The sequence below is a fragment of the Haliotis rubra genome, unplaced genomic scaffold, assembly GCF_003918875.1.
Source record: "Haliotis rubra isolate DU_JTF1 unplaced genomic scaffold, ASM391887v1 Scf318, whole genome shotgun sequence".
NCBI lineage: Eukaryota > Metazoa > Mollusca > Gastropoda > Lepetellida > Haliotidae > Haliotis > Haliotis rubra.
Genome location: NW_025766989.1, coordinates 647196 through 670356, shown reverse-complemented (window position 1 = coordinate 670356; position 23161 = coordinate 647196). Strand labels below are relative to the sequence as shown.

At 36.9% G+C, this 23161-nt stretch overlaps 1 protein-coding gene across 2 annotated transcripts in view; it reads left to right on the top strand.

The window, feature by feature from the left end:
- The first annotated feature begins 3754 nt into the window (after positions 1 to 3754).
- The window catches only part of LOC124283592 (disintegrin and metalloproteinase domain-containing protein 9-like), a 111338-nt gene continuing 91931 nt past the window's right edge, over positions 3755 to 23161 (top strand). For both annotated transcript variants that reach the window (XM_046719579.1, XM_046719578.1), the window contains exon 1: positions 3755 to 3884. In XM_046719579.1, coding sequence (XP_046575535.1) covers positions 3800 to 3884 — 85 coding nt within the window. In that variant the 5' untranslated portion in view covers positions 3755 to 3799. The remainder of the gene's footprint in view (positions 3885 to 23161) is intronic.

Below are 23161 nucleotides of genomic sequence, written 5' to 3'. Positions count from 1 at the left end.
CTTATCATTGGCTTACGATCGTGATTCTACAACGGCAGCCGGTATAGCTCATCTGAGGATACATTCTAACGTGAAATCCCAACAGGTGAGATTGCACGACATGGGTGCGTGATGGTGACGGTGAACACCTCCAAGCACAATCGGCTAGAACTATTTCTGTAATAAAGATTAACACATTAATTTTCGTCATCCATTATTTTCACGCAAGCTTTAATATCATAATATCCTAAAAATCAATTGTTCATCGCTTGCCAAGCCTCAGTATAAAACAAAATTGAATAGTATCATGTTATCGTACACATAAAAACCCACAAACTGGCTGTTTTAGAAGTTCATTAATCACATTAATTGAGAGACGGTAGTGCTTTGGGGTGAAACTTCAAATATAGGTCGGGAAGTGAAGATCAAATTTCTCAAATTAATTATCAAATTCGTCAGGAAAATGGTCCTTTTGCATGCCAGTCTTACTTTTTAAATAAAGCCACACTTTATATTTTATGGTTGGTTGACATTTTTATAAGAAATTACTGTAACTCCAGCTAGAAATAGATATATGAAAACAATTATTTTTATTCAATAGTTAATACAGCAGTTTATTACACTGAAGTCCCAATGTTATCCTTAGACTGCCTGAAACGCTATCTCAAAAGCTTAAACGCACACTATATTAGATCAGATGTTGATCACTGGATTGTCTGATCCAGATTCGATTATTTACAGATCGCCATATATAGTTGGAAGATTGCTGAGTGCGGCGTTCAACAACAACAACAACAACAACAACAACAACAACAACGAAGATATTTCTGTAGTATCCCTCATATTGATAAATTTATTTCACTTATGCAATCTGAAATCTCCCTTTGATACAGAAACTGTCCAGTCTTACAAAAACCGTATTATCCCACAGGCCTCGTGTCTTTGAGAGGATTAAAGATTAAAAACCCCACTTTTTTCAAATAACCCCCTGCTCGAAATGCTTCTCAGTACAATACATCACAATTTATTGCACTGTGAAGCATTTCGAGACGGGGGTCATCTCAAAACAATTACAGATATTTTCATACAATACAATGTGCCAAATAGTTGATGTAATATGACTCGGTATCAGATGATATTAATGTACAATTAAAACAGACAGACATATATTTTATTTAAGTCTCACCTCATGTAAAAGTACAGATATATACACACATATACATAAAATGAGGCACCCTTTAAGGGTTATGAGAGACTATTACATGTACATAGAAGCGACATATATGATAAAAGTAACAATATGAAATTAGCCGTATAAAAGAAGTTTTCTTCTTTGAAGTATATAAAAGCAGGTTTTGGCTGTAAGATAAACATGTTCTTTAAATAGTAAAATCATTTTTTCATTCTCACATAAATCTAGGAAGTTGGGATAGCTGAAGCACATATGGCCATATAAACTTTCACGTAGATCATCGTACAGCGGACATTCCAACAGTACACGACGTTCATCCTCAATCTTATCACTACATTGAAAACACACCCTTTCATTTACATTCATATTTGAATATCTGCCTGTTTCCAACTTTAGAGGTGCAGTACCGGATCTAAACTTGGAAAGGGCAGATCGATAGGAGCGCGGCATTTGCATACTTACATAGCTTTCGCAACCATACACACTTTTAAACATTCTATACGTCCACAACTTATTGCTACCCACTCTGCAGGGATAATACACAGGCCCTTGTGTCTTTGCGAGGATTAAAGATAAAAAAAACGACACTTTATTTTAGATGATTCCCGTCTCGAAATGCTTCACAGTACAATACATCAAAAAAAAAATTAAAAAAATTGTACACACGAGGGCCTGTGCATTATCCCTGTTTTAATTGTACATTAATATCATCTGATACTGAGTCACATTATATCAACTATCTGGCACATTGTATTGTATGAAAATATATGTCCTTCCTCTATATCATTTTGGATGATTTATGAGCAATTACTCCATTTCTGTTTTGTTCTGATACAGAGTAAACTCAGATTTATGCCAAGTAATAATGACGCCTGACTTACTTATCTCGGTAATTACTATGACAGTAATATCCGCAATATGCAGATTATTCCGGCCGCATTATCATAATTACTACGCCATAAATCGCCGCTAAACTGTTCCCGTTCAATCCTATACATAGCGGCATAAACCTAAAGAACTAGTACAAAAATACATTGTCATACAAACTCAGCTAATTCAAGCAAACGTACAAACTATTTCTGAAAAGAAAACTTTTCTAACAAAAACGATAATATAAAATTATCCAAAAATGAAGAGATTCTCTGTGCCTGTACATATCAAAAGACAATGTAACAAAAATGTTTAATATTTTCATTTCAGATATTTAATTTTAATCGACTCTATCGACATAAAGTAAAATTTCCGAAATAGTGTTACACTGTAAGATCCGGGTTAGAAATCGGCCTTCAGCAGCCAATGCTTGTCATAAGAGACGACTACAAGGATCGGGTGGCCAGCTACCTGACTTGGTTGACACATGCCATCGTATTCCAATTGCGTAGATCGATGCTCATGTTGTTGATCACTGGATTGTCTGGTCCAGATTTGGTTATATACAGACCGCCGTCATATGGCTGTAATACTGCTGCGAGAGACGTTAAACTAAATCAAGCAATACAACGTTCCACCAACGTAAGAAATACGAAAGCAATATTACCAACGTTGGGCCAACGTTTGAATGCAAGGTAATATCTATGTATTTAGGTACAAGAGAGACAGTGGGTTCTGAACTGACTGAGTTCAGTTTTACGCCGCTTTTAGCAATATTCCAGCAACATCACGGCGGGGGACAGAAATGGGCTTCACACATTGTACCCATGTAGGGATTCGAACCCGGGTCTTCGGCGTGACGAGCCAACGCTTTGACCACTAGGCTACCCCACCGCCCCCAGTGGGTTCTGAAATACGTGTTAAGGGCTCTTAATTCAATTCAGCAGATTGGTACCCTGTGCGTATATATGTAACGATGTGTTAACGATATATCTTATAGGATTCATGTCGATGTAGTTATGCTTTGCTGTGTGGTAAAATCATTAACCACCTGCCTTCAGGCGTCAACTTTTTTAGTTGCACAATTTGCAAACGCATATTCTTGAGTGCCAATTCAGAATGCACACCTATATAGCTTTTGTCAGTTCATAGTATATTGAGCGTTAATTAATTGAAACATGTCGATAATTATAAGCTGATACGTGCTTTTCAAAACGTAATATTACTAATATCACGATCAGTCTGGTATCAGGAGATTGGTATAATACAATTATGCTCAGATGTATTTTCGCCAAAGCGCCATACGGTTATATCTTCAAATTAATATCAAAATTGTGAAAAATATTATTCACAAACCACGAATATTCACACACGCTATTTAACGTGAACCTCCTTCACGATATTGGGATGATCTGTGTCTGTTAGCAAATCGTGGAAACTATGTGAAACCAGGGGCGTAGCTACCACTATTATAAAAGCCCGGGCTTACACATGATTGTTGCTAAAAAGGTTGGGCATGCCCTCAATACTATCTAAATATAAAGCTTTGCAACCTATCGGGCTTACACGAAGAAAAATGGCTTGCTACGCGCCTGGAAACACCCTTAAAATCTGCATTGTTCAAGCGTCGTAAAATGTCTTTGTCAATGTGCGTTATTTCGGATATACCATGTCACGTGACAGAATCACTGCGCATGTCTATGGAGTTGAGAATGGTAGAAATAATGAGTTGGTACTGAGACAAGCTGTGGAGCAAAAATGGACGTACTTCACGGACTTACTGCATATATGTGTTATTTCTTACTGTACATTACAGATCCAGTCGCAGGGAAGGCCGATCAGAGTGAGTATACCGTTATATACTGTTAAAATCGCACGGGATGTTCGCCCGAGTACCGCTGTTTACCCAGTGCCAATAACTGTCAGGCGATATCACGGACTGAGGTGTGTATTTCGCTCGGGATGCTCGTGCATGCATTTAGCGCACGTGAATCATCACACTTCACCTAATACCAAAACTGGCACGAGAAAAAAACTTTTAAGATATATGTAGTTGATGGTCAATCCCAAATTAACGTGGTTACATACAAAAATCGAATTCATTAGACGATCGTCTGCTCGCAGAACATGACTAATAAATTCATGAATCCTTTTTTTCGTCCTCTCTTTCCTAAAAATGTATGAGACTGTTGCGATATTTTTCAATGAGAAGGGTGTGTACGGACACGAAACTGCCTTTCCATCCCGTAAAAGTTGGAAATATCGTACTAAAATTTGAATCGGGGCCGGTCGTTATTGTCATGAGACGATGCCAATATTTTGGTGTAGTTCAGTGAAGCGTGACGCCATAGTTTGGTGCAAATCGCTTTAAATATGAATGATCGTTGTTCCTCAATTAACTATTGTCACGGGATGAGTAAGTACTTTAGTTGAGTTCCACTTGATTTGTTAAAAATATTGTTATTGTCAGTTTGAGGATCACTTTATTAGCATTCTATGTCTATTTTCAGAATTAATCAGACGTTATGAATATGTTACAACAAATATTTTTTCTGCGTCTAGCCATTGAACTATCTTTCAGCTCTTGTTCATTTACACTTGTTTTTTTACTTCGACGGCTAGAATGCACTTTACAGGGCGCAGCACTCGCTGCTCCCTTTACGATCCTTAGGGTTAGGGTTTAGGGTTAGGGTATGCCACCCTTTACGATCCTTAGGGTTAGGGTTAGGGAACCTCAGCAGCGCTAATTAATCAGAAAAAGTGCGCCCGGTAAAGTGCAGTACTTGTTACTGAAGTAAGACATTATTGGTAAACAGTACAGGTTGCCATGTGCATGTTATCAGGAACACCATGCAGCTACCATAAATTGAGAGGAGGGACAGGTCAATGGTGTGTATTTAAGATCTAGTAAAAGGGTTGAAGGGTGCAACTGTTTTCGGTCTAGAGGAAGTCTGTTAACGATCAAAATGCATATTTCATGAAATCTGAATGAAAACCATATTTAAGTGTGAAAATATGTTTTACATTTGGTGGATGAATTGTTTGTCTTGGACAAAAGAAACATGATAGTTATTTTAAAGGTTTAGAGAATTAACACAGTTATCATAACAGTTGTATTTGTGTGTAATCATTGTGACACAAACAAAATGATGTCATAATGCTTGTCACACAAACATGTACTGTTAGAGAACATTGGTGTTTGTGTGGAGTCATTGGATTGTGATGCATTTTGTGACACAAAGATGTAATATTTAATGACAGATGTATTTGTGTTGAGCTAGTGGATTGTGACACAAACGATGTGACATCACAATGCATGTTGTCACGCAATCATGTACTGTTAGAGAACAGTTGTGTTTTTGTGGAGTCATTGGATTGTGATGCGAACAATATGACATCACAATCCGTTTTGTGACACAAAGATGTAATATTTAATGACAGATGTATTTGTGTTGAGTTAGTGGATTGTGACACAAACGATATGACATCACAATGCATGTTGTCACCCAAACATGTAATGTTAGAGAACACAAACAATATTACTTCAGAATGCAACATGTGATATTAGAGAACAGGTTGTATATCATGGCTCCAGATAGGGGCCGTATTGGCGTATGTACGGATATAAAATAAGCACGATGCGGTAGGAAATAATTTAGAAAACGTAGCAGATACGCACTACAGCAATGGTGTACGGTCTTAGAATCATATACAGACGTATTTATCTGAAAACGTATTGTTTTATTGTTTATTGACCTGTTTACACAAGAGTAGCAATGTTGTGGTGCATATATGAAACGAAACACAAGACTACTAACACTCCATTAAATTCCATTCAGTACTCTAAATGTACTCTTATTGTTTTCCAGTACTCCTATATTGAAAAAATATGGAGTATGTACTCCTGATCATGAAAAATTATCTGGAGCCCTGTATATGTGTGGTGTGGAAAGGAATTACGGCTAGCTGGACTAAAACTTTGCACCTGAAAAGCCCAATGTGTTTAACATATATTGCATAAACATGGTACAGTGTTTTTGTTTCCTGCCAACATATTAAGTTTATGTCAGCAGCTATTATTTCATGATTTACCAAAACAATTGCTGGTTTGGCTTTTCTATCTTGACTCTCCCAATTAAAATGATCGAGTTTAGAAGTCACCCAACCATGTTATGACAATGTCCCAATATCTCATCTCAGTTGTTTTGTTTAAACATTTGAGACTAGATTTGCAGTTCTATAGTCAAATTAATCAAGTCATTCAAAGTCAGCGAAGCAGCCACACCCACATTGTATATTCATTAACTTCTTTTAGATCCATATAGAAGTTGTACTAAGTAAGGATAAAATATATGGACAAACAACTTCTTTATTTACAATGAGGAGCGGCATTTTGGTGCAGATTCTAACACCGTTATCAAGTAGGTGATAAAACTCAAATTTGTGTGTTTATAGAAATCATTAGGAGACAATGTCTATGTATAACAATTAGTACTAATTACATCACTTTTTCCTATGTATATTCCATTGAAAGAAGTTAAAAACTCTTCCATCATTACGCAACCTTTGAAACTGTATGAGGAAACAATCATTTAGAGCAGGAGTTCCTGCAGCACTGTGAGTACAGAGTTCACTCAAGGTTCATGTACTTGATAATGTAAGTATATTTTGTCGAGGGTGGAAGACTGTAGCGCTTAGAGTCGATCCCTCATCCTTTTCAAATGAGTCATTACCACTAAACAGGTCAATTGTTCCTGATTTCTCCTGCACTGGAATCCCTCATGCGTCTCCTGCAAGTTCCAGAGCTAATTGCTGATGCCATTATATCCCAGTTGGGATATACGGCCTCCTACATTGGTGACTTATAATGTAAAATGTTGATTGGGTCGCTCCTGTATTGATTCATTGATGAATAAGCAAGGGTTGGGGTATTTAGCTAGGCATGTGCTTCTCTTTGTAGGTGCTAATTGATTGCCTGGACATGTGGTGGTCATTACCAGGCCATGGTAGACATTATGTAAACAAGCAGGTACTTGAGGCGTATCGGGTTGCAGGTCATTGGTCATGCATGTTTGTGCTTATGTCACACACTGTTGAACTTTAACAAAGAGAGGATGTGTTGTTGCTGAAGCTGCATCAGCAAATGCTTACATGACATTATTGTAATTAACATTTGAACAGTGTTTGACTATGTTCTTTGTTTTAAGGTTATTCTTATTAACATGTGGTTGACATACATGTGCCGTGCCAACAGCATGTTGATAATTGTTTGAAAGGTGTGAAATAACTCTGTTATTTAATTTTTAAATGTAATACCATTTCCATGTTTTCTTTTGGATAACTCCATGCCTGCATCCTTTAGGCACATTGTGACATAATAATGCTGAAGGGGTCGTTGTTGGCACAGGTACTACAGATATGTACCCCAGGTACGTTTCTGTATACAGACATGTACCCTAAACAAAGTCAAAATACAGAAACGTACCCGGTACCCTAAACGACGGACGAGTCCTTCTTCCGCGACCAAATACTGAAACCGTATGCAGTTAATCCCGTTCAGCTGATTGCGAGTGGTGTACGTTGTGCACCGTGAAATATTCGTTATACTGTGTATGCTCTTATATAACGCAATCAAATGCATCTAATACAACAGTATGACAGTTCCGATCAAGAAAACTCCACAATGCAGAATGGAATCGTCCTAGGGTACATTTCTGTATTCTGATTATGGCCAGGGTACATTTCTGTATACAGAAACGTACCTGGGGTACACATCTGTAGTACCTGTGCCGACAACGTCCCTTTCAGCCATAATAATACCAGAAATACAAAACCACCCTGTAAGGAAATAGGTAACATAAGGAGCGTTTTGTAAATATGGCTACAAACAGTGATATTTAACTCGTCAATCAGTGTTGACAGCAAATACTAAAATAGTTCATTTAGAAATGCAGTTACACAAGTTAATGGCATATAATGTTCAGTGTTCACCTTTCCACTCCCTCGGAATTGACAAATGACCATTAAATATGATGAAAAATGTAGTCACATGAGTATTTGTATGCTTCTATGAAAAAGAAATGTCCTCTTAGATCGTCTTGATTATTACGGCTTTGTAGAGACCTTCCTGATAATTCTCTGCAGACATGCCTGAAGAGAAAGTAGAGCTATACCCAGAATTCTCTAAAGTTAATTGTTGAACATCAGTTGAAGACAAAATAAATGCTTTTAAGAAAACATACAGTGAAGAATGATGACAATTTTTATGGATATACAACTTCTTTTATTCTGTGAAAAATACATAAACATTGTCATCATTCTTCATCACCTCAACATCTAAAATGCCCATCAAAGGAGAAAACATACAGTGTCTAACTTTTCATTCTTGAATTGTTCGGGAGAGCGCTACTGAGCAGTACTTTTGGACTGGAACTGGTGCTGTATAAATCTTTTTATGATGATGATAATGATCAACATTGCTCAATCTTGAAAAATCAGTGTTGTTATGACAGACAATTGTCCTTCATTCTCACCTTTGGAAGGAAAATTCATGCAACAAATAATGAGTTTAATAGAGCCTTTTTACTAAGTTGACATTTTATGGAATGACATGCGAATAAGCACACTGACAGTATTAACGATAAGCCCCTGCATGAAGTTGTTATGCAGAATAGTTGTGGAGGCGGCCATGTTTTATGCTTCCTTTTATGTCTCTCAGTATCATGTGTAAAAGATTGTGTTCCTTGTTTTTGGTCGTAAATTCTGTTTTTCTAAAGATGGATTGTTAACATACCTGAATACGAGACATTATTATGTCATACTCCCTGAAACAGTTGATTGAGATGTAACTAACTTCTTCTAAGGTTATTTTAAGAATTATGAATCTTTCTTTATTAGTATTAAGTATCACTTTATTAGATTACAGGAATATGTAGCAAAATTTATATGTTTCCAAAGTAGGCACAATTTATGGATAACAGCATGCTTAATATGTTGTAATCATGACATTTCGGTTTTTTCCTTTATTGTTGTTGGGGGTATACAGATCTATACTTAATGATTATGTTTACAGCATATTACAGAAGTTAATATCCATAATTTGTGTCTACTTTGTCATTCTGCAACTTCTAAGAAATGCCTATCAAACAATTCATTAAAGGTTTATTTTTGGTGTAAAGACTCATCACTCGTTAATCTGATACAACCTTCAACCAATTTTGGATAATTTCTCGTTTATTGAAATCCTATTAAGGTGGTCTTTCTTCTGATTTATGATTGTCTGCCCTCGGTTCAGTCTGATAATGTTTAATATTTGTGTATAGGAATTTAAAATACCTGTGGCAATAGATCAATCATTACCGCCATTTGAGACTTGTCAGTTTGTTTTTTGTTCCATCAGTTCTACCGTTCTTGGCATTTGACTGTATCATTCAATATGTACACTGCATGCAAGGTGGGCAGGGAGACAGTCTACGCTGAACTCAGATTGCAATGTAATGCTTGGAGACGTTTTCCTTTGGCATTTGGGGCATACTTTTAAAGTCAAAACTCAAACATTGTCGCTGTGCTTGCCGGTCGAGCGCAACGTTGAAGTGCCACGAGCGTCTTCGCGTGTTGACTCTGTCACCTGGTAGTATCATCCCACACAGGTACCTTCCATGAGAACAGCACAGCAGGAACGGCTTACATCATGAACACTCAGTGTTGACGTTCTTATCCCCCCTAATTCGCTCTAAGCACTAAAAAAGTGTCCCATGGGAAGATGCGTCCCATTGATAAATGTGCTCCTGTCATTTCTTTTCCTTATTTGCTGATGCTTTTTTCAAGGGGACGAAGTTTGTGTAGAAGATGTTACTGACAGCTGGGAGGAATCCAGGGTGATTTTTAAAAATATTTCAGCTTCCCAGTTTCTTTATGATTGGGTGGATTATGTATATGTAATTTAATGGTAACTGTATGATGCAGGTTTGGATGTTTCATTGCTATTTATCTTTAATTTGATTTGTGTTTATACCCCTTGTTATCTGCTTTTTATAAATGAAAGAATTGGGTGGATTATGTGTCTGTAATTAATGCTGTTTTATGAATTCAGGTTTGGTTGCTACATTGCTTTATATCTTGAATTTGATTTGTAATTGTAAGTGGTTTCTGTTTATTTATATGTGAACAAAAAAGCCTTCATTTACCAAAGAGGAAATTTTAAATTGTTATTGAAATTCATGGTTAAATAAGTGTTTGTTTTGTTTACATAAGACTGCGTGCACCTCAGATGAGTCAGCCCACCCAGACCTGTCAAGTAGTTCTATCAACCAGTGGCGGATCCAGAGGGGGTGGTTCAGGGGGTTCGAACCCCCCCTTTTGAAAATGACTTAAGATCACATTGAAGATTTTTTTTTTTTTCGTTGGCGGAGCCAATGGGGGAGTCAGGGGTTCGAACCCCTGAACCCCTCCTTCAAAGTTCCTTCCTTGTTAACAACAAATTTCTTGTTTCAAATTACGAAGTATGTATGTCTTACATGTTTTTTATATTTTTCTCATTAGTGATTTTGTGGAATGTAAATAATTCATCCTGAGCATGCTATTGAAAAAGTTGGCAAGTCATGTTGGTCAATGATCAGTTGAAAATTCTGTTGTTACATAAACATTTTATGGTGATCTTGATGAGAAACAAGCTTTTCTGAGTATTGTACAATCACATTCCTTGTCTTTTTTTGGCAGTTTTCATCTTTTCTGGTTGAATTGAAAAAACCCAAAACATTATTTTTACAGCAGCTTAATATGTGAATGTGATTTAGTGTATTAAAAAGCTCTTCAGTATGACAATTTTCTGCATCATTGTTGGGGTTGCATCGGTTGAAATATTTTGGTTGACGTAGGAACGAATAAGAATGCGATGTTGATTGAATCAGCAGTTTTATTGAGCCACTCTTGAAAAGGAGGAGGTGGATATGGGTCAGACGCAATCATTGCCCTTGTTAGGCAGTGACATGAAAGCAGAGTTGTAGAGCAGACAGGAAGAGCCAGTTTATGGCAGGAGGAAACTACGTTCCTAACAACTAACTTGTAAGAGGCAGACAAATTGATTGGGTAGTCAGGCTTGGTGACTTTGTTGAAAGCTTCATCATACTCTGCCAGCATGGAACACAGTTCACAGTATCAATCACTTGCTTGTCTGGTCCAGACACGATTATATACAGTAGCTTCTCATCAGGTTTTGACATATATGATCTATCGTTAGGTTCTATAGTTTCTATCATCTATCAGCTAGTTCTATGACATATATCGTTTGTCACCAGGTTCTATGACATGTATCATCTACAGGTTTTTAGGTGACGCACAAATGTGTGTCCAGTACTCACAAATGTAGAGAATGGATGCAGAAAAAAATTCACTGCGTGCAGAGGGACGCACAATATTATTCATGGGTTCTATAACATATATCATCTATCATCAGGTTCTATATCATATATCATCTATCATCAGGTTCTATAACATATATCATCTATCATCAGGTTCTATAACATATATCTATCATCAGGTTCTATAACATATATCATCTATCATCAGGTTCTATAACATATATCATATATCATCAGGTTCTATGCTATATGACATATATCATCTACCATCAAGTTCTATGCTATATAACATATATCATCTATCATCAGGTTCTATGCTATATGACGTATCATCAATCATCAGGTTCTAATATGCTATATAACATATATCATCTATCTCCAGGTTCTATGCTATATAACATATCATCAGGTTCTATGCTATATGACATATCATTTATCATCAGGTTCTATGCTATATAAGATATATCATCTATCATCAGGTTCTATGACATATTGTCTATCATCTGGTTCTATGACATATCATCTATTATCAGGTTCTATGATTTATTGTCTGCCAGCTGGTTCAATGACATATATATGGTCTATCATCTAGTTCTATGACATATATCGTCTATCATCAGGTTCTATGACATATTGTCTAGCAGTAGGTTCTATGATATATATCGTCCGTCATCAGTTTTTATGACATATATTGTCTGCCAGCAGGTGCTATGATATATATCGTCTATCATCAGGTCAGTGCCGTATGGTCATGAGCAGCACAAAAACATTTTTGACTTAAATGCTTTTGTCTTTCATTCCACACTAGCCCTGTGAAGCTGATGCTGTGGGATATTAATCACTTCCACTACATATCTAATGTTATTGCATGTAATGATGAAGAACCCAGGATCTGGTGGTGGATGGGGTTTTGTGATTTTGTTGGTGCCCATTCGCTCATTCCACTTTTGTAGATCGATGCTCGTGATGTCAATCACTGGACTGTCTGGTCCAGACTTGATTAGCTGGTTTGTAGCTGCATGGGACGTTAAACAGCAGAAAATCAAACCGAGAATGGATGAAGGGAATAAATTACTGAACATTCTGCATCACTTTACCACTGTGGTTCTCAATGTTGGAAATAAAGTAGCTGATACGAAACTGTAACTGGATTATACAGTTACCAGGTTTAGTAAAACTGACATTTCAGAATGCCACTTTCATCTGTACAATAATTATTTGAATGTCATAAGATTACTTTGTGTCATCCACGTTTCAGCAGTGAAACTGGAAAACTTGTTTGTTTGTCATTGTTGTTGATTAATCGTGGTGTCAGAGGAAATATTCTGTTGTGACTTTACCTCCCCTGTGAGATACAAGCACCACTGCTATTCGGCTATTTTGACAGAAAAGCATGACAAGTGCCCCAGGAGACTTCTCAAACCATTCCAATTGCTTCATCCCTCACTAATCTACCTTTTATGGAGGATATTGATGATGACATGTTACGTGATAGCGTGGGCAGAGTGACTGCCATTAAAACAAAACCCTCTGATCTGAGGGCTTTCAGATTGATTGTGAACTTCAACATTGGCATGCGTATTTCAAGCATGTCTGTGAGGGCTGTTTTTAGTTTAAGATGACATGTTATGTAAAACACTATTTGCTTTGTGTGGGTTCAAAACATTTCAAACATTTTTTCACATAGCTTTCAAATAACAAACGGAAAGGATATCTTTTCAAAGGATATTTGTCAGATAACCATGGAAACAATAGCTTGGAAATTAGATGCATGACATTGCTTTGTAACCAGTTTTGTGTTGCATGTAAGTGTAAAAAATATGAAATATTTCATGATCAGTTAATATTTCATATGACCATGTACAATAATAAATCTACAGCATGTTTACAGGGGTGTACATTATTCAGGGTTTCAAATGGGGAGCAATGTATGGGACAAAGAGTAATTGCCATAAAAAATGTTCTAAAGACATTTTCAAATTTGGTAAAGATAAATGATGATGCCCCATCAAAAGTTTACGAAATCATGAAAATATCCTAATGTCATTTGTCTCAAGCAAGTTCATTTCAGTCTGTGTCATCTCAAACAAATTCACCCATGAAGATCCGGGTTAGAATTGGTCTTTAGTAACCCATGCTTGTAAGAGGCGACTAACAGGATTATGTGGTCAGGGTCGCTGACTTGGTTGACACATGTCATTGTATTCCAACTGCGTAGATCAATGCTCATAATGCTGATCACTGGATTGTCTGGTCCAGACTGGATTAAATACAAAATATTGCTGAGTGGCGTTAAACAATAAACCAACCAATCAACCAACCAATTAAACAATGAATGAATGAATAGGACTTTATTAGGACAGAGGTAAAGTTAATGTTCCGTGTAAGTGTGTGATGAAACAGCGCCACGGGGAAGCTTATTTTATCCGAGACGACATCATTTCTTACCTCCACCAAATCTGCCATGATATGTGATTTTAATTGTACGATGCCGATATGGTTATATTACCACTGAGTTACTCTTTCAAGTCACCTGGAAATTGAACCCTACTAAATCTGAGACCACATTAACGTGTACAGAGCCAGTATCATCAGACCAGCTGTGGCAGTGCCCTGATTCCTTCAATTGTCTTGACTGCTACAAAAAAAACACAGTGACAGGTTTAGAAGGATGTTGGCACCAGATGTTTGAGGATTGCCCAATGAGTCATGTGTTGCTCATGGTGAATAGTGGGGTTATTGAATCCCGGTGGGTTGGGAAACTGATGCAGTTTGTACAACTGTTAGTTCAGGCTAACCTCAGGACCACAAGTCGTCCTAGCTCTACAGTGTAACTAAAGTCTATCTTAGAGTATGGGAGGTCAGGAGTGTCTTAGTGCTAAGGTTATTTGTTGCATGCTGACCAGGTGCATGATCAGAGAAAGGGTTGTGTAACAACGCTCATTAAAATATGGTAATTTCAATCAACTTTGCTATGAATGTGGATTTTGAAATTTTGAGATTCGTCTAGTACAGGTGTTCGCGTGTGAGCACCATGTTATAAATTTAATTTTAATCATAAGGATGTTTACAATTGGCAATGAAATGCATTAATCACAATAATTAAATGGGTTTTCACTCTTAAGTGTTTGGTTCATTCATTTGCCTGTAAAGGCAGATCAAGCTTTTGTGCAACAGAGGGATGTGATGTGTACAAAGTCAAGTCACAATGAGAATGAAAATATGTTACGTTGCAATATGGGGAATCAAACCCAGACTATTTGTATGTAAGTTGAACCCTGTCTACTGGGCCAACCCATTGCTGACTCTACTGGTATTTGTCCTTCACTGCCAGAAGCCTTGACTCCAGAAGCAAATAATTTAAGTTCTAATTTGTCTTCATTGCCTTCATATTTCCATCTAATCTGCCATTATATCATCTCATTATGGAAGTCTGTAAGAGATGTAAGCTGATTAATCATCCTTTAAAGTGCAAGGGTTGTTTTTAAGAAAGACTTTCATTGGCATCAGTGTCATAAAAAACTATTCTGTGATTGACATTTCATTTGTAACATTTCTTTTATCATCAACAATATCCAAACTGTGCTGATTAGGATTTCTTTGTTTTGATATGGATTGCCAAACAGAATTTATCAAAAGTTGAAAATAATGAAGATATTTTGGGAGAATGATTCTTCTTATTTTCGAATAAGACATGATCTTACATTGCCCCCTCATGCATGCACTGGAAATCAATATATATATGATCAGCATGTTATGCCAAGGTTAATGAACATAATGAATAACTGGCCACTCTGGATGTATTAACAATTTTGTTGCTATTCTTTTCAAATGTCAACTTCTTTTTGTTGCTCAGTATCTAATGGTGAATGACAAATTAACCTCAGGATGATTAATTCTTTTCTCTTATCATTTCACTTTCACTCATTTACATATCAATTGTATTTTTTGTGTTACACTAAGAAAATCAGAATTTAGGTAAAATTAAGAACAAATATACTATTCCAAAAAAAGAAACGCATAACCCCGAAATCTGTTGCGAAAATGTTGTACTTTCAAACATGTATAACTCGTCCACAAATAGAGTATAGTGCATGAATTTTTACATCAGTTTAGAAGAAGTAAATGTCTATACAACCAAGTGGATAATCTAGTTAACGGAGAGGTTGAGCGCAATGGCGACGACGTAGCGCGGTCCTGATGTCGGGTCTCCTGGCTCTTGGTCCAATCTCTCTCAACCTGTTCCGTACCGTTTGACCGGATATCCTCCGAAGTCCAGGCACCATGGCTGCTGTGCTCTCACCCGTGGCAATACGATCACGCAAATGTAGTACAGTCATCCCTCGCAATAACGCTTCTTCGCGATACTGCGGATTCGGTTAAACCGCGGGGTAATCCGTGGCTCCCATAAAAACAGTTGCCCAGTGATCATACATATTCACGTCATCGAAAATAGCACATCAACAAATCCGCTGTTGAGCTCTGGTTAATCACGTTGTAAACTAGTGAAATTCAGTGCGGATTGCAATTAACAGTGTTTATCGTACATATCCATGGTTTTTCAGATGCTTAAAACATGCAGGGTTTTTTCAACAATAATAAATGAACAGCGAAACATCGTCATAACTTTATCATGAAGACATGTCGATCATCAGCCGAGTACTTACAACGTTTGCTGTGATGCAACACACCTCGTAATTGCGCGGGTAAACACCGCCATCCGAGAATGTATGATGTCAGAAAACACATTTTATCTGATTAAATTCAATCCCATTTTCATTCATTAAAACTGTTTACAATAACAACGGAGAAACCGTGAGTGAAATGGCATTACCTCATTCCATACAACACCTGCTTACCACATTCGTGAGGGTCCGTCTTTTGCGCCTACCGCGAAAACACCAATTTCACATTTTTCTCAGGAATCACGAACAGATTACAGCCTTGTCATCCATTGACCCCAAGACCCGCGTTATTGACTCATTGAAGTCATATTTGACAATTAATTGCCAACATTTTGTTTTTACAATCAAAGTGGCACGTACCCCGGGAAGTCAGCGGTGACTTGTCAAACTGTCTCCTACGTAAAATGTATCCAGCCAGGTAACCCAAAGTGCTTAGCAATGCTCATTATTATGTTAAATATGTTCGTAGAAAACATGCATTATACTTATACGATAGCAATATATAAGATCTCTGTTAGAATTACTGCTTGACATATAAATTATTCTGATAATGGAATAGAAATTCTTTGATGTTATATTTTCGGATCGTTTTTAACTGAATCACCGGTACATTGGACCAAAACATCGATGTGTTCCCAGCTGATTGCTATTTCCGGCTTAGTTGAATAACAGGTAGCATGACAGGAACAACAATTGAATTATCATGTCTTGTGATGTTTGATTGCAAGTTTCATGTACATACATCTATTTTCATTTACAAAGTTTTGTTTTTTTCACCTCCAACAATACGATATAGTTTTGACTGGGCACAATACACGAAATAGCAGTTTTGTTATGTCTATGGAAAATACGATTTTACTTGGCCTTTGTTCCGCGTTATGTAATCGTTAATATAACGCGGGTGTCTAATAACGCGGGGGGTCATCCATGGACCCCAACACCCGCGTTATGGCGAGGGATGCCTGTACCTGGATGTACCGTCCTGGGATGCAGTGGTGACTCAAGGTCTGCCTGTACGGGGACTGTCATTTGTTATTCCTGTTTGGTTGTAACAATCTGTAAGCCGTGATATCGTGCTCAGATTAACATTCACGCGCCTGGCAACAGAAGATTGATAATCTCCAGCGTGCATTCTTTCAATGGCAATGTTCGGTGTTGCAGCGTCAAGACGTTGCATAGTGATTTGACCTTGAAACTCCTTCAAAACGAATGCGAATTTCCGAACGTGATCTGGAATAGCCACACAGTGCATGCTCTTTGCTGCTCAATTTCAACTGGAAGGTGATTAATGTTGCGTTGTGGCAATGCCTTTTTAATCCTTATAATAAATCTCATCAAAATCAACATTTTCAGGTCAAGTCGATTTTTACTTGCACAACTGTGTAAAATCATGTTGTCAACACTTTTGTTACATATTTTGACGATTGTTTGAACACAATAGGTAATTAATAGATTTAAAAAAATACAAAATGCCTATGTGTTTCTTTTTGGGGATAGTATAAATGCCATTTGTTCATAGTCTTCTTTCATTTTCATAAAATGACCCTGAGTTGAAATCTGGTTGGTTGGTTGGTTGGTTGGGTTTGTTGTTTAATGCTGCACTAAGCAATATTCCAGCTATATGGCAGTGGTCTGTAAATAATCAAGTCTGGACCAGACAATCCAGCGATCAACATCATGAGTATCGTTCTACGCAATTGGGATACCAGAGTTGAAATGTAAACCAATACAATGGAAGTTTATCGCCACAAAATACATTAAATTCTATTAAAAAAAAATTAGGGCTGGCTATCGCTAAAGATAATTGAGATTGATAATCATTAACTAATTATTGATTGATTATCGATAAATATCGCAGACTGAACTTATGCTAACTTAACTTTAGCAAATATGCTAAAAATGTCTGAAATATATGAACATATTTGACATCACTCATGAGTGGTTTTGCATGGATTATTAACAAAAAGGATCCTGAAGCAGAAGGAGCAGACCATGAATAAAGTCCTAAATTTTGTATGCTGTGTGAGAAAATCAAAACTTTTTGTTTAATGCTGCACTCAGCAATATTCCAGCTATATGGCAGTGGTCTGTAAATAATCAAGTCTGGACCAGACAATCCAGCGATCAACATCATGAGTATCGTTCTACGCAATTGGGATACCAGAGTTGAAATGTAAACCAATACAATGGAAGTTTATCGCCACAAAATACATTAAATTCTATTAAAAAAATTTAGGGCTGGCTATCGCTAAAGATAATTGAGATTGATAATCATTAACTAATTATTGATTGATTATCGATAAATATCGCAGACTGAACTTATGCTAACTTAACTTTAGCAAATATGCTAAAAATGTCTGAAATATATGAACATATTTGACATCACTCATGAGTGGTTTTTGCATGGATTATTAACAAAAAAGGATCCTGAAGCAGAAGGAGCAGACCATGAATAAAGTCCTAAATTTTGTATGCTGTGTGAGAAAATCAAAACTTTTTTCTATAGCAAAAGTAAATGTACGATATTATCGATAACACAAACGATATTATCGATAACATAATTTTCGTGTTGATAATCATTAATACTCCTGATTATCAATAATTTTAGCTTGAACAAACTCTTTCATGTACCTCCCAACAGATTTGTGTGTGTAACACAGTTCAGAAATAATCTGTACTTGTAGATTGAAGCACAGTGCCATGTTCTAGTTATGTTTATGTACATAAGATTAATCAATGATTCGTCAGTGTGGTGATAATGTATTCCTGGGGGTGTATAATTTATCTCATATCTATGATGAGGTTTAAGTAAAATGTCATGCATCCAAGCATGGATTAATAAATTTCCATTTAGCTCTTGTTCAATATTGATATTGGGGAATAGTTATTTATCCTCTGAGAGAGATTATCTATTTTCCTGTGCAAATAGATACAGTGTCTCCATGGCTAGACCTAAATTGAGAATACCAGATATATCTTGGGTTCAATATTTGCTCATGATGGTCGTATTTGCATGACAACCAAATGTCTTAATTTAGCTCCAGTTTTTGGAAATCCCCTTGACTGTCAATTTAGGCTATTGGCTACACCAGTCTATTTGCACTTCGTCTGTATAAATGCCAACGAAAATTGATCAGCAGTTATTGGTAGCACCAAATTCTTTGTTAATTGGTTGTCTGACCTTAAACCAAGCGACTGTAACTTGGTTACTGCTGATTGGATGGTGGGATGTGTTTCTCTGTCTGTATTTGCAGACTCGCGATTTGGTTAGATTCAGTTACTACTAGGAAAGGTGATCTTGCTAATGGCCACCATACATCGCCACTTCAATCATGTTGACAAACATGATGTTTTGGTGGTCCAAAATGACTCTGCTTTTGTGTTTTGTTAATGAAGTTGTAGCATGTTTAAGATGTTTTCTCCTATGGACTTTTGACAAATCTTGGTTGTTTTTCTTTGTGTGATACGGATAGTGCTGTAGAGGCAAGTTATGTTCATTTCAATCTTGTTGGTGTTTAGATGGACTAATTATTTTAAATTTTCTGTGAAAATGAATAAATTGAGTTGTCAAAGATTGCTGCTGAAATTACTGTTCCATCATATGAAAGTCAACCATACAACACTAATTTCAAATTCTAAAAAAGTTTCTGGAGCTTTATAAACTGATGATGTCTAAAGAATGAAACATGTAAATCTTACTTGAATTTGCCAGAATGTTTCAAACACATCTCAAAACCAAACATTTTTGTATGCAGTAACATGACGTGAATTTCCAGTAGGAGGAAGTGTGCAAAAAAGTATGTTATTAGGTCATATGGAATTGGATTATGTGTGCCATGCAGGACATGTATCTATATGCCAGCATTACATTACATGTTGAATACATGATCTGTCAGAGTCATGATGTATGGTGGGTTATGTATTCTGATATATGTATTATGTGATGTCGATAGCAACGGAAATTTGATGTTATGAGTAAATTGTTTTCAGAATGTGCGAAAATTATATCTCCAGCTTTATGTTGAACAGTTGATTTATGTCACAATTGTGACAGTCTGATAAAAATATAAACATTTTTTTAAGACCAGTTATTGCATTATTTAATTATTATTGTTTTTGTCAATGGGTCAGGTTTTGTCAGTACATCAAATCTTCTCATTATTTATGTCATCTTCATCTTCAATCAATTTTCAAATTTAAACTTGATTTTTAGGGTTCCTTGTCATTACCATATGTTGTTAAAAAAACTGAAGATTTAGAGGGTCCCTCATAAGATTCAAATATTACTGAAGGATGTTAGATCTGAAGGACCCATGAAGGCAACCCTGATTTCAAATAATGTAATTACATTGTAATAAAACATTCATTTTCATCATAATATTCTCAAGATTTCATCAAACCAAGTAATCAAAACAAGATTTTCATCAAAATATGTTTTCAAATCACCATCGATAACAATCTATTAACTTCAGAAACATCACTGACATCAAAAGATCATCCACTCCATAAATATGTCATGACCTTCATCAAGATAGGATCAGCATTAGAGCAGCACAGCATCAATAACACACCTCTGATGTATGTCTTCACTAGTTGTAAATGTGTGGGCGTATTTGCTGTCACCACTACAAGATGTGAAGTAGAATAACAGCCTTAAAACACTATTTGAACTGATGTTCAATGTTGAATTTATTCATTTCAATATTGTTAACCACTGTAGCTGTTCATTTTCAAAACCGAATCGAATACACAGTCAAACCTGTTGTGAATAATGTGTCCCATTGCTTTTTCATTCAAGAGCAAACCATGTTGACAACACAAGAGCTCATGATTAATGGGCATATCCTTTAAGAAATGGACTCAAAATGCTGATTAAATACCCTACAACTGAATGGAGAGTTAAATTAAAGAGGAGATAAATTTCGGAGACCACTAAAGTCCATGACAGATTGTTTGTAATCCGAACATGTCTGTGCCAACTTTGTGAGGTGCACCAGCTGTGTTCAATACACTGTGTTTGTGTAAAGCCACAGGCTGGACAAGTGTTCCTTTCGGCAGTGCCCCCTCGATCTGCACAGCAACAGCTGTTTCTATTCCCCACCCCCACCCCAAACAGGTCGTTACAATGGCAGTTCTGTAGCTCTACTCATCAGGTCATTAGACAGACCTGTAGCTGGACCCATCAGATCATTGCAGAAACAGATCTGTAGCTCTACACATCAGGTCATTAGATAGACCTGTAGCTGGACCCATCAGATCATCAGACAATCTGTACCTCTACCCAACAGGTCATTGCAGAAACAGATCTGTAGATCTACCCATCAGGTCATTAGACAATCTGTAGCTGTACCCAACAGGTCATTACAGAGACTGTAGCTCTACCCAACAGGTCATTGAAGAAACAGATCTGTAGTTCTACCCATCAGGTCATTAGACAATCTGTAGCTGTACCCAACAGGTCATTACAGAGACTGACTGTAGCTCTTTGCATCAGGTCATTAGACAGACAGATCTGAAACTCTACCCATCAGGTTGTGTTCTGGTAACAGTAATTTTCCAAATAGCTCAAAATCCTTGTTTACACTCATAAATGTGGTATTGGACCCTGATACATGTATGCACAAGAATAGATTTTATTTAATTGTTTCCCTGTAAAAATGTGTCCATAAAAACATTTCATTATCAATGAATTTAAGGTGAGCTACAGGCCAGGGCTATGTAGGTAGGCAATTACTGCATAGTAGGCTGTCACCATTTTGCAGTCTTGTAGGACAAATTGTTTTTGCATATACCCTTTTCATATGTCAAGTATGGTAATAAGTTCAAACATAATTTTTCAGAAAATGTCTAATTGGTTTTCATCATACATTACAGGCTTGGATCCATGTTGTTAATGATTAACCTCTACAGTACAAACAAGATTATAATATCTCATTAGACTCAAGCTGACTCAGAAACTTTCAGGGATATCTTTCTATGTGAAAAACATGACATATTCCTGATTTCTCATCTTGGGGCAAGATAACTCATCTTCCCCAGGACTTATGTTGTTCTCTGGGCTTTCCTTTTGAAGACAACATTGTAATCAGTAAATGTGAAAAGAATAACAGCGCTGAGTCCTAATCTGATGCTTGCTTCCAACAGGAAGCAACAGGCCTTCACCTTGGTATTTTAGTCTCACAGGAACAAAACATTTGATTACATGCAGAGCGTACTTGAAGATTATGTTTGTTGGACTTCATATCGGGGGATGTTTGGGAGATAAAAATAATGAAAATTACAGCAACTAATTAACAATGTATTCTTAGCAATCTCCAGGGAGCCTTTGAAGTCTTTGGATTTTGTATCACATTGGCAATCAGCTTACAATATAATGTCAATTACCACCCCCATGGAATTAGAACTGTATGAACTCTTATCATAGGGCTTGATATTTCAACTGATTTTAGAAAATTCAACGATGGTTCACTCTTGACTGTCCAGTGTATCAATCCATGACTTTAGCCTCTAGCCCAAAGTTCAAGTCAAGTAAACTTTAGTTGGTTCAAGTGTGCTCAGCTAATAACAGTGCTGATACTTGTCCTAATAATAGTCACTAAAACTATGATGCTAACAGCAAAAAGTCTGATCTTATAATAGTCCATATGATATCACTAAACTGCACTAAAAATGATACACAGAGGTAAGTTCAGGCTAGTACAATCTGACGTTTTGGCACAGACTGGCGTATTACTTACCCATGTTATCTTGGTAAGTACCCTGGACCAATCAGTAACAAGTACAGGGCTTTTGTTTTCAGTACAAAGTGAAGGAGGTGATGACATCATATCAGTCTGTCAGAGTGAGTGAGTTTAGTTTTATGCTGCTCTCAGCAATATTCCAGCTATATGGCGGCGGTCTGTAAATAATTGAGTCTGGACCAGACAATCCAGTGATCAACAGCATGAGCATCGATCTGCGCAATTGGGAACCGATGACATGTGTCAACCAAGTCAGCGAGCCTGACCACCCGATCCGTTAGTCGCCTCTTACGACAAGCATAGTCGCCTTTTGTGGCAAGCATGGGTTGCTGAAGA